The sequence below is a fragment of the Dermacentor silvarum genome, chromosome 9, assembly GCF_013339745.2.
Source record: "Dermacentor silvarum isolate Dsil-2018 chromosome 9, BIME_Dsil_1.4, whole genome shotgun sequence".
In the NCBI taxonomy this organism is placed as follows: domain Eukaryota; kingdom Metazoa; phylum Arthropoda; class Arachnida; order Ixodida; family Ixodidae; genus Dermacentor; species Dermacentor silvarum.
The window spans coordinates 75,853,792-75,868,809 of NC_051162.1; the positions used below are offsets into that span (position 1 = coordinate 75,853,792).

The following is a 15,018-nucleotide window of genomic DNA, read 5'->3' on the forward strand; positions in this document are numbered from 1 at the left end:
GTAAATGTGTATGCGGTCAAAATAAGACTTGTTGAGGAGAAGCAGACACAACTGCTTCGGGGCTAGTAGTGACAAGTCTGCCTTTTTTGTTATCCCAGGAACTGAGAGGCACACGTGAACTTGCCGGAGACACCTCAATAACGATGTTGTCCATTTTGCAGGCTTGAAGCCAGATGGTATTGATGCATGATGTCTCATCACGATACTACAGAATGTAGACTGTAGTATTCGCACTGGCAAATCGACTAAATCACGGGATGGTCGCCGTGAAAGGTGTCGAATGTGCGCTCTTAGCGTTTTACCGACGATATGAGTGGTGATCGGGTGCTCGTGTGCAATGCCAATCGTTGCAGCTGTCGATGAACGTCTCAGGAGGCCAAGACATGTCCGAAGTGCTTGGGCTTGTATGCTCTGTAGTGTGAGGATATTAGTCTTGCATGTGTTGGACAAGGCAGAGGCACTGTATAGCAAAAATTCGGGGAAAAGTGTCATGTATAGCTGTAGCATGGAACGCCCGAATGGTCCCCAGGATTTTGCAGCTACGAATTCAAAGATATTCTCAATACAAATGAGTTTTTTCTTCATGTAGGAGACGTGGGAACTCCAGCTGAGGTCAGAATGGTCAATGTTCGGATGTACTTGGTGCTCCTTGTAGTCTATCTCTCAGCGAATCACACGCACAGGTGAGGGATACACCGAATCTTCATGCAAACTTCATGCAAAGGCTGACCCGGACGACAAAATCAATCTACGCTACGCAGATGGAAATAATCTCCTCGAAATGTGAAGGTACAGTTATAATGTACATTTCCGCGCACATTTTATGCGAACTTCTGCTTTCTGCGTGCTGTTTCAAGCTTCGTAGCAGCAACAGCAGCTTTGTGTGCACGCAAATCATACTTGTCTAAAAATGGTAAAGTGGAGCATTTTTTTTTCATGTGTGTGTATTAGGCACGCAAGTGGAGTTTCAGTTCGTAAACAAGATAACAAGGTTTTTTTAGGACTACAGTGGAATCTTTTGGCTTGGCGTTTGCACTTCCGTTCAAAAACAGCAATCCTTCTGGCAGATGTTCCGCACGGGAAAAAAGTATAATCATGTTGACGTTGATTGTAAAAAAAAGAAGGGTGACATTGGGATTACAGCTGCTCGTGAACTGTCCGTAACGTTGGTTTTTTACTCCACTTCAGCATCCTGTGTAGGTTAACCGCATTGACGAAGAGACGACGGCACCAGAAGTTGCTTCGTGGGATAAATGCGGGTTACATCTGGTCTTATCATACGTTTGCTTCAGCGGACGGTCTCATAGCATTGCTACCTATGACACACTGGTCTCTTCAGGAGACACTGACATTCTCGGGGTAAATATTTTTTTGTTTCATTTGAAATTTCTGCATTCTCACTTTGAGGTTTTCTTCTACCCAGCTTCCTTGCTCACATTGAGTGAAGCGAATTATGGAGCCGTTCAACGTGCATGCCTGTGATCAACATGAACTAAAGCCTGAATGCATGCGATATTACAAAGGGTTCACATAATAACACGCCTACCGGTCGAAAATTTCTTCACCTGTAAATCACCCCGCCTTACGAAGTCGTTTAGGCCTAGATTTCGATGCACGCTTCTCGTTTCTTCGTGATTATCATTAAGGGCAACATGTACAAACATCTCTCGCTGCGCGATCCGATAGTAATATTTCTGCCCTTTCCTCAACCACAAAATTTTGCATTGAAAATGTTGGACAAGTAATGTTAAGCGTACACGCACCCTTGTGCGCGGAAGATAATAGACAGTTGGTTACCTTGTGAAACGATCTCCTATACATCGCCGAGGAATTTACAGGTTGCTTTGAAGTACCATGTTACACAATATTGGTGCAACCAGTTGTCATTACCAGGTTTCCGACCACCCTTAATTCACCCAGCAAAATGCGGATGAAAATAGCGAACTTCATTAATAATCAAAAGAATTGCGAGAGCAAATTATCGAAGAAACAGATAAAAACATTTATTTTCTTTTATCGGACCCGGACTGATTGTTCGACGGAAGATTGTTTTGTCTGACCCGGACGATTGTTTTGTCAGGCGGTTTGACGACAAGGAGACACGATGACAAGGTGGTTTAGCCCTGGCTCAGACCGTCCTGTCAGATCCTCTACTTTCTTGTCTTCTCCGTGTGTTTTCTGCCCAAAACGCTAGGTGGTAATATACATGGAGAGAGAGCGAATTTAGTTGCAGAAAGAAGGAAGGTTTCACTTTATGTTCTTAGAACTGCTACCCTATGGTGGGGAAGAAGAAAAAATGGAGCGAATGAGGGAGAGACGATTGTATAAACTACGAGAATATGTGCGTAACGAATACTGGTCGTTAACATGGCAGCATAGCCGAGTAAATTATGGGCGCATTCTTCTGCGGCACATAAACTGCATCATTACCCATGTTAGTGTAGCACATTTAGGCTGAGGCCAACTACTCAGAATAAAGCTCTTTGAGAACGGCCTGGTGTTTATAGCTACCACGTACAAAAGAGGCTAGTATTCGTGGCTCCTGTGTATATGTTGGCAATCGGAGAATAAGAGCGCAAGCATCTAGAACACATAAATATGTACATGTAAACGCGCGAGGGGACGTTTTTTCCTGTAAGTGTACTTATTATGCATTACGCTTGGTAGGCAGTGCAATATAAATAAATTACCATTCTCTTTGGTGGCGTGGAGCATAGGTAGAAAACCCGGCTTCTAATCTGAAGGTCGTAAGTTCGAATCTTCCTCCAGTCCACTACACCTTCAGGTATAGAGTGGCAACTGACACCCGCAGAAAAAAAAATATCGCCGAGAGCTACTGGCTCTATACAAGTCCAGGTGCAACCAAATTAGGAAGGTCTACTAAGCTTCAATAAAGTCATTTCGTCACCAGAACAGGAATTGGCTTCCCTGATGCAGTATTCGACTACTACTTCCCTCATGACTCCTGCAATTACCGCACGGCCCTCAGTCACCAGCGGCTGCAAAGCACCTGACCAAGGCGGCGGTCAGACCTGCGATGCGGAAGAGGGTGTTAAGAATCTCTGGACAGGCCGCCACTGGAAACTGAACCTGGAAATGTTCAACACATGCACCCTATCGAGTGAGGCTAGCTTAGCAGGGCTATATGAGGAATTATAAGGTATTGCCTGGGATATGATTGTCATTAGTGAGGTTAGAAGAACTGGCGAGTCTTATACAGTGCTGACTAACGGCCACGTCCTCTGCTACGGAGGTCTTCCAGATAAGATAATTTGGAGTGGGATTTCTAGTCCATAAGGGCATAGCGGGCAACATTAATGAACTCTACAGCATTAACGAGAGGGTAGCAGTCGTCGTAATAAAGCTGAAGAGGAGCTATGCAATGAAGGTGACGATGATGAAGAAATAGTCACTATGATGAAAAAATGGAACAGTTTTATGAAGATGTTGAATTAGCAATGAGAATAGTGCGAACTCAGTATACTGTAGTCATAGGCGACTTCAATGCAAAAGTGGGGAAAAAGCATGCTGGTGAGCAAGCAATTGGCAACTACGGCATCGATTCTAGGAACACTAGAGGAGAGATGTTGGTAGAATTCGTGGAAAGGAATAGGCTGCGAATAATGAATACCTTCTTCAGGAAGCGCTGCAACAGGAAGAGACCTGGAAAAGCCCTAATGGAGAAACAAGGAATGAAATAGATTTCATACTCTCTGCCGATCCAAGCATAGTGCAGGATGTAGAAGTGTTAGGAGGGGTAAAGTGCAGGGACCATGGGTTAGTGAGGTCTATGATTTCTCTCAATTTGAAGAGAGAAATAATAAAATTAGTCAAGAATAAATAGGCCAACCTAGATGCAGTAAGGGTAAAAGCAGACCAATTCAGGCTGGTGCTCGCAAACAAATATGCAGCTACAGAACAGGAAGAGGAAGACAACATAGAGGTAATGAATGAAACTGTAAGCACGCCGATCTCAGAAGTAGCAACTGAAGTGGCAGGACAGGCACCTAGGCAACCAGCAGTTAAACTCTCTCAAGGAATAAGGACCTAATACAGAAACGGCAAAGCGTAAAAGTGTAAAACTCAAGAGATCACATAGAATTCGCTGAACTGTCGAAGCTGATCAACAAAATAAAGCAAGGGATATCCAAAATTACAACGTGAAAAAGATTGAGCAAGCAGTGAAATATGGACGCAGCATGAAATCAGTGAGAAAAAAACTTGTCATAGGACAAGGCAAAAGGTATGCACTGAAAGATAAGCAGGGTAATATTATCAGCAATTTCGATGACATAGTAAAAGCAGCGGAAGAATTCTATACTGACCTGTACAGTTCCCAGAGCAGTCAAGCTACTTTCATTCGAAGTAATCATGAACAGGATACAGAGGCTCCTTCTATAACTAGCGATTAAGTTAGAAGCGCCTTGAAAGACATGACCCGGGATGAAGCTGCTGGATAATTTGGAAGAACAGTCGACTTAATCAAAGATGGAGGAGATATCATGGTTGAAAAACTGGCAGCCATTTATACGCGATGCCTCACGACTTCAAGCGTATCAGAAAGCTGGAGAACGCCAACATTATACTCATCCATAAAAAGGGAGATGTTAAATAATTGGAGAATTAGAGACCCATTACCTTGCTTTCAGTATTGTATAAAATATTCGCCAACATAATTTCCAATAAAATCAGGGCAACACTTGACTTCGGCCATCCAAGAGAACAGGCTGGCTTCAGACAGGGATATTCTACGATGGATGATATCCATGTCATCAATCAGGTAATAGAGAAATCTGCGGAGTACAATCAACCTCTCTATATGGATTTCGTAGATTATGAAAAAAAAAAGCATTTGATGGAGTAGAGATATCAGCAGTCATAGAGGCATTGCGTAAGCAAGGAGTACAGGAGGCATTCGTGAATGTCACGGCAAATATATACAAGGGTTGCACCAGTGGCGTAGCCAGAAATTTTGTTCGGGGGGGGCTGAGGTTGCAGCGCGGCCTCCTCCTTATAGAATTTGTCGAGGGATCAAATACATGAATAATAACTGCATTGCCAATGCCATTGTATATTAGATGCTGCAAACGAATTATTGAACGCTACGCACTGTCAAGTAAAATATGTATTTTTCATAAAGAATATATTCGTATGTCCAAAAAATTCTGGCAGAAATAACTGATGTCAATGCGGCCGCGTTCTTTTTCGTCTATTTCATAAGGAAAGAAAATATCACACGGACATTAGAACTATATGAGTTCGAAACCAGCAAAGCAATGTATACAGCTGATATGAAGAACGTAAAGGCCATCTAATGAATAAGTTGAGGACAAATATTTTGATGAATCTTCGTCATTCAAGAACCTTGTTTACATTTTTGCACATATGCAACGGCCAGGAAAAAACCTCAATGACGCTGTCCCTGGTTGCAATAGATTGCGCAGGAGCAGCTGTTACCGGTCGTGTATTGTAATTACACCGAGATTATACTCGCAACAGTGAGTACAAATAAAAAGTAGGAGAGAGAGAGAGAGAAGTCGTAAGGGAAATGCAGGGAGGTTAAACATGCTGAGCCCGGTAGGCTACACTGCACTGGGGAAGGGGTAGAAGGGATTGAAAGAGAAGGAAGAGAGAATTTCACAGTTCACACGTTGCACATTTACAGTTAAGCGTTCATCGCTGAGTTTCGTCACAGGCGGTCATACAGACTTGTTCACTTCAAAAAACACAGCAGCGCCTTTGTAGCCCTGCACATAGCAGACGCACGAGGCGACGCACCCAAGATATTTTCCTCCGTAAAAAACCTGTCGTCTAAGTGCCCCAAAGCCGTCCGAAGGGCAATCCTCTCATCTTCGTATCTGTGGCAGTCACATAAAAGTAGGAGTTCTGCAAAATATACATTAGAAATGCGAAGATAGAATGGAATATACAAATACGGAGATACAACTCGCTAAGGGCAAAAAAGAGTCGCTGGAAACAAAGTTCACTGCTTGTATACACAACACCTCGCAACAAGATATTTAAATGTACGTCTAAGTCTCCAATAAATCTACGTATTTAAGCAAACGTCACTGTATATTATGCGTCAAACAAGACAAATAAACACGTTGCGGAGTCAGAGATAGTAAACTTTGCGCACAGAAAGACAGATGATCTAGGCAAGAACAAAACTATGATCGCAGACATCATGATATGTACTCGGGCCATGCAGCGGTCGCGACAGCACCATACAGGTAGAATAATAGAGGAATAATGCAGAAATCAGTACGAAAATGTGTAATTTAACTGCCTGCACAGCGACAACAATTATTCTGCACCCAAAATTAAAGGAGGGTTTTACTTCGTTTCAAAAAAGAAATAAAAGCAGGTAGCTAAAAGGAAAGAAAAGGACAAGCGAAAGACACAGATGATGCGGCAAGTTACTACCCAATATCCGAGTGTATTTTTGGCAAACGCATCGTGGGCCGGGCTTTCAATGAGCAAGGTCGGTCAAAATTGGTTATTGATGTCCTCGTAATTTTCGTATTCGCATGATAATTTTGATCATGATGCTAACTGCTAGAATAAACGGCTAAAATTTCTGCGGTTTTAAAAGCTAACGAACAGTCATACGTTTTCACAATTACGAGCTTATGGGCCTGAAGGAATAGAGCATTTTAGTTGCATTGATTTTTGCTGCTTCGCTATCTAAAGGACAAACTTCTCTCGGCGGGGAAGTTGAGCGAAGCGGTCAATGACTTCGGACACGTTGATGCCGACGTCTCTGTGGGTGTATAGAAGCACCAGTCTAACCATGCGTTCCACAGACATTGTGGAGCGCAAGTAGTTTTTTAGTAAACTCTTGTAAAAAAATATTCTCTCTGCGCTGGCAGTGGTCACTGGAAGGGTGACTAGAATCTGGAACAGTTTGTACACATTTACATAGAACCTGCAGTCGCAATGAGAGATGGGCATCTATTCCGGTGCTAAAACCTAAAACACTCCCTCGATGTCGTTGGCATCCTTGTTTAGGTACTTTGCACAAACAGTAGGCTGTTCGATTGCGGCGATGTCTGTCGTTTCGTCAGCAAGTACGGCGAAGCAGCCTGCTTATGCAACTAGGCTTTCTTTGATAATTTCGCCACAAATTTCTATAATTTGGTTTTGTGCATCTGGGCTTAATTACGAGGCATTACTGGGGCAACTTTCCAAATGGTTCTTCAGATATGTATCTCCACAATCAGCTCGCATGCGAAGAAGCGCTCTGAAAATACCTGTATTTTTAGGGGGGCCTATGCTTGAATCCATAGGGCCACTGTCCCTGTGGCCAACGAGAGCCAGACCTTGTAGCCCGCAAAAAGAATTTCCTCAATAATAGGCCATTTCCTTCCTCCTGTTTTCTCAAATTTTACTTTGCCTGCCTTGGTCCAGCTGATCGTTCACATTGGGCACGCGTCCTGAAAATGTTTGGAGAAAATTATCAGCTGCTAGCTCAGTCACGGTAATATTTAGTATTTTCGTGTGTGTGGAAGATTGCGAGCGCGTGCTTTCATTTCTGGAACGGCTTGGACACGAGGGCTCCAGTGCACGCATGTTGGTCCAAGTTTATAACAGCATTAACCCCATAAAGTTCCAGAATTGAAAATCTTTTGAAGCACGCCTTTGGAAATGTCAGTGCACTTTTCGCGTCAAACGTTTATGAGAACTTTACACCCATAAAATTTCGGAATTGAAATCCATGCGCTCCTTAACGCGCAGAGCGTGTCCATGCTGCAACGCGCGCGCTCGCTATCGAAAAGCCCTTGAAATTTTGTGCTCGGATGGGGATTCTTGCGTTACGTGACCCCAGGTGCCACGAAATCCACCAAAGGTGCCACGAAATCCAGCCCGAGTTCACAATGTTCGTGCCGAAATGTCTTTCGAGTGTGAAAAAGACATTGTAGACAGAATTCAGAATGATTGAACATAGCTCGCCTGCTCGAACATGTCGCAGCCTATGACACTAGGACACCTGAACAATGGAGCATTCTGCACTCAAGAACGAATTATGGTCAACAAATGCTTCGACATACACTTCCGACTTTACTCAGTCCTCGCCTTACGAGAAATAGAACTTCTGTCCTTATGCAGCCTGCACAACTACTTTCAGTCAAACTAATCCTTGTTGTTTAATGAGTTTGTTCATATGCAATACTGTATGACTTTCCCCCCCTTTATTTGCTTTAGTTTATGCTGCACTGAATATAGTGCTATGTTATGTTCTTTTTCCCTAATTTTTTTCCTGTTTTTAAGACTTTCTTTATGTAATCTATAATGCTCATGTGTAAATTCAATATTTCCGTGTTAATGCAGACTACTTGTTTTTCTAATTGTTAAAGTGTATTACTACCTGTCTCCTATACACATTTTTTTAAAATTGACACCTTCCCATCTGTTTACTCACATATGAGCGCCCGACGCCCTCTGTTGCCTTTGATGGGTTTTTGGGCTGGTCAAGTTGCCTGCGTGCAACTTTTTATCCAGAACCCCACCATGTCATTCTTTTCATGGGAAGTAAATTATTATTATTATTATTATTATTATTATTATTATTATTATTATTATTATTATTCCCGGCGTCGGTGGTGGTTTTGGTCGGCGGTGCATGCCGGCACTAAAAAATTTCGGGGGGGGGGGGGGGCTGAAGCCCCATCAGCCCCCCCCCTGGCTACGCGCCTGGGTTGCACAGAGACCTTGGTTCTGCACACGAAAAGTAGAAAGCTACCTATCAAGAAAGAGGCCAGGCAAGGAGACACCATCTCTTCAATGCTATCCACTGCATGCTTATAAGAAGTATTCAAGCTCTTAGACTGGGAAGACTTAGGAGTGAGGATCAATGGCGAATATCTCAGCAACCTTCGGTTTGCAGATTGCATTGTCCTATTCAGCAACAATGGGGACGAATTACCACAAATGATTGAGGACCTTAACCGAGGAAGTGTAAGAGTGGGGTTGAAGATTAATATGCAGAAGACAGATAATGTTCAATAGCCTGGAAAGGGAACAAGAATTCAGTATCGCCAGTCAACCTCTATAGTATGTACAGGAGTACGTTTTTCTAGGTCAATTGCTCACAGGCGCGCTGATTATGAGAAATAAATTTACAGCAGAATACAATTGGATTGGTGTGCATACACGGCAGGCATTGCGAAATCCTGTCTGGGAGCTTACCACTGTCGTTGAAAAGAAAAGTGTACAATTATTGCATTCTACCGGTGCTAACATATGGGGCAGAAACTTGGAGGTTAACAAAGAAGCTCGAGAACAAGTTAAGGACAGCACAAAGAGCGACGGAACGAAAATTCCTAAGACTAACCATAAGAGACAGGAAGAGAGTGGTGTGGATCAGAGAACGAACGGGGATAGCCGATTTTCTAGTTGACACTAAGCGGAAAAAATGGAGCTGGGCAGGCCATGTTATGCGTAGGATGGATAACTGGTGGACCATTAGAGTAACAGAATGGATACGAAGAGAAGGGAAGTGCAGTCTAGAATTGCAGAAAACTAGGTGGGGTGATGGAGTTGGGTAATTTGCAGGTGCAAGTTGGAATCGGCTAGCGCAAGACAGGGTGAATTGGAGATCACAGGGAGAGGCCTTCGTCCTGCAGTGGACATAAATATAGGCTGATGATGATGATTACTATTCTATCTATTCAATTTAGGTCGCATGTGCTAAATTGAAGCTGGGCATAAATTAAATTGTCTTTCTTTACCAGGCATCTGGCGCATAGCCCATTTTTCGGCGAAACATTAATAAATTCGTTGCCCTACACTGCTGTTTCACTGAACTATTATTAGCACCATAGAAAGCTTGAGCACTCGTTCTCATTACTCAAGTGAACCGTCGACGAATTTCGCTACATATTTTCAGCACACATACGTCGCAAATAGTGTCGAGCCCATAATTTCTTCTAAATGTGTATAAATTCATCAGAGTTCGGTATCAATTATAATATCAGCCAATTTCATGAAAACTGGCCACAACATCTTGTGCCCTGCGCCTTCCTCATTGTACATTTTTTATGTTTTACAAAAGTACAGTTTAAGCTTAGAATAAAAATTTGTGGATATAGTAATAAACGAACTATAGCGAAGAAGAAGAAAATTGTAGTTGCGCAATTTCCAAAGAAATGTGCTACTGTGGTGGCAACCTTCAGCGCACCGGCACATCTTCGGTGTAAATTACATAAAATCCTGACATATTAGTATTAGAACTCATACGCGTATGTATAAATACGTGGATTGTACGCAGCAAACAAACAAGCAAGAAATTTTATTGTGGAAGAAGCGCAATCAGTTGCAACAACAGCAGATATCTAACCTAGTCTTATAGCCTTATACACATTGCGAAACCGATCTGTTCGGGAAATATTCGATTTGCCTAGACATAAGCGTCTATTACCACAATGTAATAAAGTGTCGTATTTCTTTTATTTGAACGACTTCAAGGAACGCTAGCTGAGTATATCAATAAATTGATCGGACCTTCGCTCCTTTACCACCCTAATTGCGAGGTGTACTGCCTATAGCTTGAAAGATTTGCAAATTCACAACTGCTAGAACTAAAAGATTCTACGGCACTTATGGGCGTGGGTATGGTAGAGCGGCATTTCGAATAATTTTTCCTTTGAGATATACTCAGTCAATAGACTCAAAACGAGATATAGGGTTTAAAACCGGATATAATGTTTTACATGGCAGCACGCATGTAAACATTCACTTCAAATTATTTTTGGAGGATTGCTTTGGTGGTGTTCAATATGCAACTAAACTCTTATGACGTCTGAGATCACTCTAATTAGCTTTCTTTTAGGGGTACAACGCTGACGGCTGCAAAGGCCGTATATTCTCGCAGAGGTGCTTTTGCATTGGTCCTAGAGTTTCTGGACATGTCTGTATTCAAATATAACCCGAATTGAACTGAATTTCAATGTAATTGAAGGAATTAAATGTACAAGTAACCGTGCCAAGGCTATAAATGCTTCCGGCAAATACTGATTCATGTAGTAAATGAGGAACGATTTATGTACTTTTCTCTCGTGGGAATTCCTGAAGGCAGATTTTAGAATGGCGTTATCTGTCCCATGGAATTACTGCGGAGGTTTCTCAACATGCTTATTGCAACAGCAGGAAACAATTAGAATGGCCTTGTGATAATAGTATTTCAATGTTATTTCAGTGTGCTTATTTTGACGGCTGTGCTGAACGAACACTGAACCTGTGGCATACCACGACAGATTTGTACATAAGCTGAATAGTTCGCTTGGCATCACATTTATAATTGTGTCTGAATACTTATGTCTACAACTCTGTAATACTTTTTGTATACGCGAGTGTCATATATTGTCTGCTTCATTGATGTTGCTGTTAATGACTGTACACCTGCTTCACTGTAACTCCCTATGTTTACTTAACACCTTCCCCCTTACGTAAGACCCGAAAAGGGCCTTTAGGGTATGCGAATAAAGAATGACCGAAATACGCGTGTTTATCCTTTTATAGTCGTGTGTCACCCCATACTGAAATTTTGACCAGAACGCGTGAAGCATAAGCACTTTTGTAGTGTTCTTAACTAGGACCTCCAAATTAATGACAAAAAAGTTATACTTTTGATGAACCACTGCTGTAACCATAGCATTAGGCGAGTCCCAACTCATGTTCGTTCAAAATTAGGTTGATGCAATTGACTTTGGCGACATGGGAAAAACTCATCGTGCACAAATAGGAGAACGACCTGTTCCTAAAATTTTTCAACAAAGCATTCTGTCTTGCAGATTCCAGGCCCTAAGAAGAAACGACCATGCAGAGCACTTCGACAAGCGGTGACCTTCTAACTAGCCGAGAACAAAGAACAGGCATCCAAACACCCCTACAAGATGATCAAAACATCGAAACTGTAAGAGGAATAGCCTTTTTAGTAATCATAAAACATGTAACATCATTATCATTATACAGAGGTGAAATGAAGCTTCAGTAAAGTAGTTGATATTGCAATGCTTTTTGTCTCGTGTCTTCTTTTCGTCCGGTGTAGTTTTCGTGCAGATATTTCTAGTGCGAAGCGTTATTCATATTTGTCAGAATGCTTGATGAGGAGTTCACGTCAAACCGCATAAAAAGCAGACCTGATATCATACATGCAGGGGTAAAATAAAAAAAAGGAAAAAGAAACAAGCGAAAAACCTTTAAAAAATGTGGGCAGCTTGCACTAGTGGTGAAAGGCTGGAGTAAACAGCAGAGCTGGTGGTCGGCCAAGCTTCTTGCAGGTGTTATTAGGCTTGGGCAAGTTTGGCTAGGAAATGCTAAGTGCTGCTAGGCACGATATTCCGGGAAATCGGCTCGCCGCCGGCGCGCATATTCTCGCTTGGCCGCGCGACGCGATTCAAGATGAGCGGTTTCTTCTTCAGATGTCCGGATCTTTTTTGATCGTCCCATATCTAGGCTCCATGTACTCGCCACGCAGTCAACGAGAGTTCTGCCGCCGTCGCGGTGGCTCCGAGCTTTATCTCCCTGTTGACGTCACGGCTAAGATGCACCTACACTCTTGCCGGGGCATGGCTGATCGAAACCTGCCGAGCCGCCGCCAGAGGCGCCGGCTGCAGTCACGGACACCGCGCGCGTTCGGCGCTAATACGGGGAAATGCGGACGGCGACGGCAGCAGCTCTGCGCATTGCCTCGTTGGGACTGCTAGAATTTCTTTCTCTCTATTTCTCTCGCTCTCAGTTTCTCTTTCTCTCTACCGAGCTTAGCGTGCGCCACGCGCATGCACTCCTACCCTCTCCTTGACGTCCAATGTCAAAGTAACATGTGCATGGCACGCTGAGGAGGCGAAGGACACACCGCACCGCGAGGTGGTTGCTAAGAAACGCGCGGCGACGTCATCGCCAGGCGCAGTTTTTATAGCGAAGCTGTCTACCTCTCATTGGTCGGAAAATTTAGTGGCGTAAAGTAGTAGTGATTTTATTGAAGAAGAAAGTGACGCTTATTTCTGCTGCCCAATAGGGAGCACGGCGCAGCGTCAGGGGAAGGGGAAAAAGGAGATAAAGATGTTGAAACGAAGGGAAGAGAAGAAGAAGCAGCAAAAGTCTCATCCGATCATGAAGGAGGCTGGTGATGGAGGCGGTGCCCTGCTAGGGACGAGCGCTTAGCGATGGGCGGAGATTCCGTTCAGTTCCACAAACTCCAAAAGGCTATGGAGAGCTCGGAGGTGGGGAGGCGACGGGAACAGGAGGTCGCTGGTTGTCTCAGCAGGTAGACCCTGTTTTCTGTAGGCAGTGATGACCCTTGAGCGGTCCTCCTGGAAGGCGCAGGTTGGCTGCAGCAGCGTAGACCTCCTGCAGAGCAAGCACATCGTACTCGCTCCGCAATAGGTGCTTGGAGAGGTCTGCCTGCCGCCGCCGCAACGAGTTTGCGTTCCACTGGAGCACGCTCGGGCGGCGGCGGCAATGTCCTGCTGCAGGCGGGAGGGGACTAGCCATGTTGACTACTGGGTGAGGGCGCGCCATCTGCCTTGAGGCAGATAGAACGCAGCTGTTGGTTCTCTGGAGGCAGCAGGTCGGCGATCGCCCTGAGGAGGAGTCGCAGGTTCTTGTTCTCCTCATCGCTGGTTGACTTAGGAGCCTCCTTCGGGGACGGCCCTAGCTTGATGCTGCCCCGCTTCTTTGCGCCTGCCTGTTGTACATGTTGCTGCAAGCGGGATTGGGGGTGGTTGATAGAGGTCGTGGCCTCCTTGTCAGGAGCACCGAGTGCTGCAGCGTAGGTTTTGCCTCCTGTCGGTGTAACACGTGGCGGTCCAGAAGCAGCTGCTACTGAGCTGGTGGGGGTAGCCCGTAGTAGTGGCGTAAACACAAAACGCCATACCACATACCAGCCGTACGATAGCTTCGCCTAGCTGGGGGAGAGAGAGCTGAGAGAAAAAGTGAAATCAGGGTATAAAAATAGCATCGCCCGCATAGCGGGTGCGAGGTAGAGAGGAGCAGTGAGGAATGTGGTAGTGGGATGCGTAGAGCTGCTGCCAACGCCAATCGCGTTTCCTCGCGTTCGCGCCGAACGCGCCTGGTGCCCGTGACTGCAGCCGATGCCTCTGGCGGTGACTCGGCAGGTTTCGACCAGAGAACTGGACACTAGTTGATTCCGAAAGACTGAAGCGAGAGCTAAGGAAGCTGAAAATAAGCGTCGCAGAAGAGAACATCCGGAGTTTAGATTGAGGGAAGCCGAGAGTTCGCGTAGGCGAAGAAATGAAGATCCGGAGGCTTGTGAACGTGGTCGGATGCATTCATCGATATACTACGCAGAACATCGCGAAGAAATCCTGAGCGCCAGGAAAATACGTGTGTGGTTTTCCACTACTTTACCAGGCTTTCCTCAGCTCAGCTGGGGTGCAATGTAGGAAGCACCGAGTTTGAAGAAACTCGGGATCTTCACGAGCTCTGGCGACGCCCCAAGATGAAAGAACTAATGGTAACAAAACAAAGTTTGTCCGTCGGCACGCCTCCAGTTTCATTGGATTATGTAGATTCACTCTGGGTGGCTATCATCCCTTGGGCATTGCCATATGGGCGGTCGACAAACTGGGGCTCACGTGATCATATGGTCGGTGCATGGTTGAGCCTTCTTTCACTTGTTTGTCGTTCCACCGAGTGCATTACAGGCACAAGCAAGTTATAAAATAAATGCTATAGTACAATAATATTAATGACATTAATGTGGGTTATAAGCATTTTAAAGTTTACAAGATGTACACTGAATGTTTATTAGACTAATTTGTAGTATAATACGTTTCGCGTTATACCATAAGGGGACGCTCATTCTCCTCTTTTTTTCTCTGGATTGGATTGGCACGGCTCGCTACGTACTTGCGCTAGCATTTCCGAGCACCGATTCGTGTGCGCTTGGTTTTCCCACTGGGGTTTTAACAGATCGCTCGTTGCTCTTCTCTTTCCTCTGGATTGGATTGGTGTGGCTCGCTACGTACTTGTGCTCCCATTTCCGAGCACAAATTG

General features: G+C 44.4%; 1 protein-coding gene across 1 annotated transcript in view; it reads left to right on the forward strand.

Moving 5' to 3' along the window:
* The first annotated feature begins 1,222 nt into the window (after nt 1-1,222).
* Nucleotides 1,223-15,018, forward strand: part of LOC119464796 (luciferin 4-monooxygenase-like) — an 89,569-nt gene continuing 75,773 nt past the window's right edge. The window contains exons 1-2 of the mRNA XM_037725723.2: nt 1,223-1,359; nt 11,793-11,914. Coding sequence (XP_037581651.2) covers nt 11,819-11,914 — 96 coding nt within the window. The 5' untranslated portion in view covers nt 1,223-1,359; nt 11,793-11,818. The remainder of the gene's footprint in view (nt 1,360-11,792; nt 11,915-15,018) is intronic.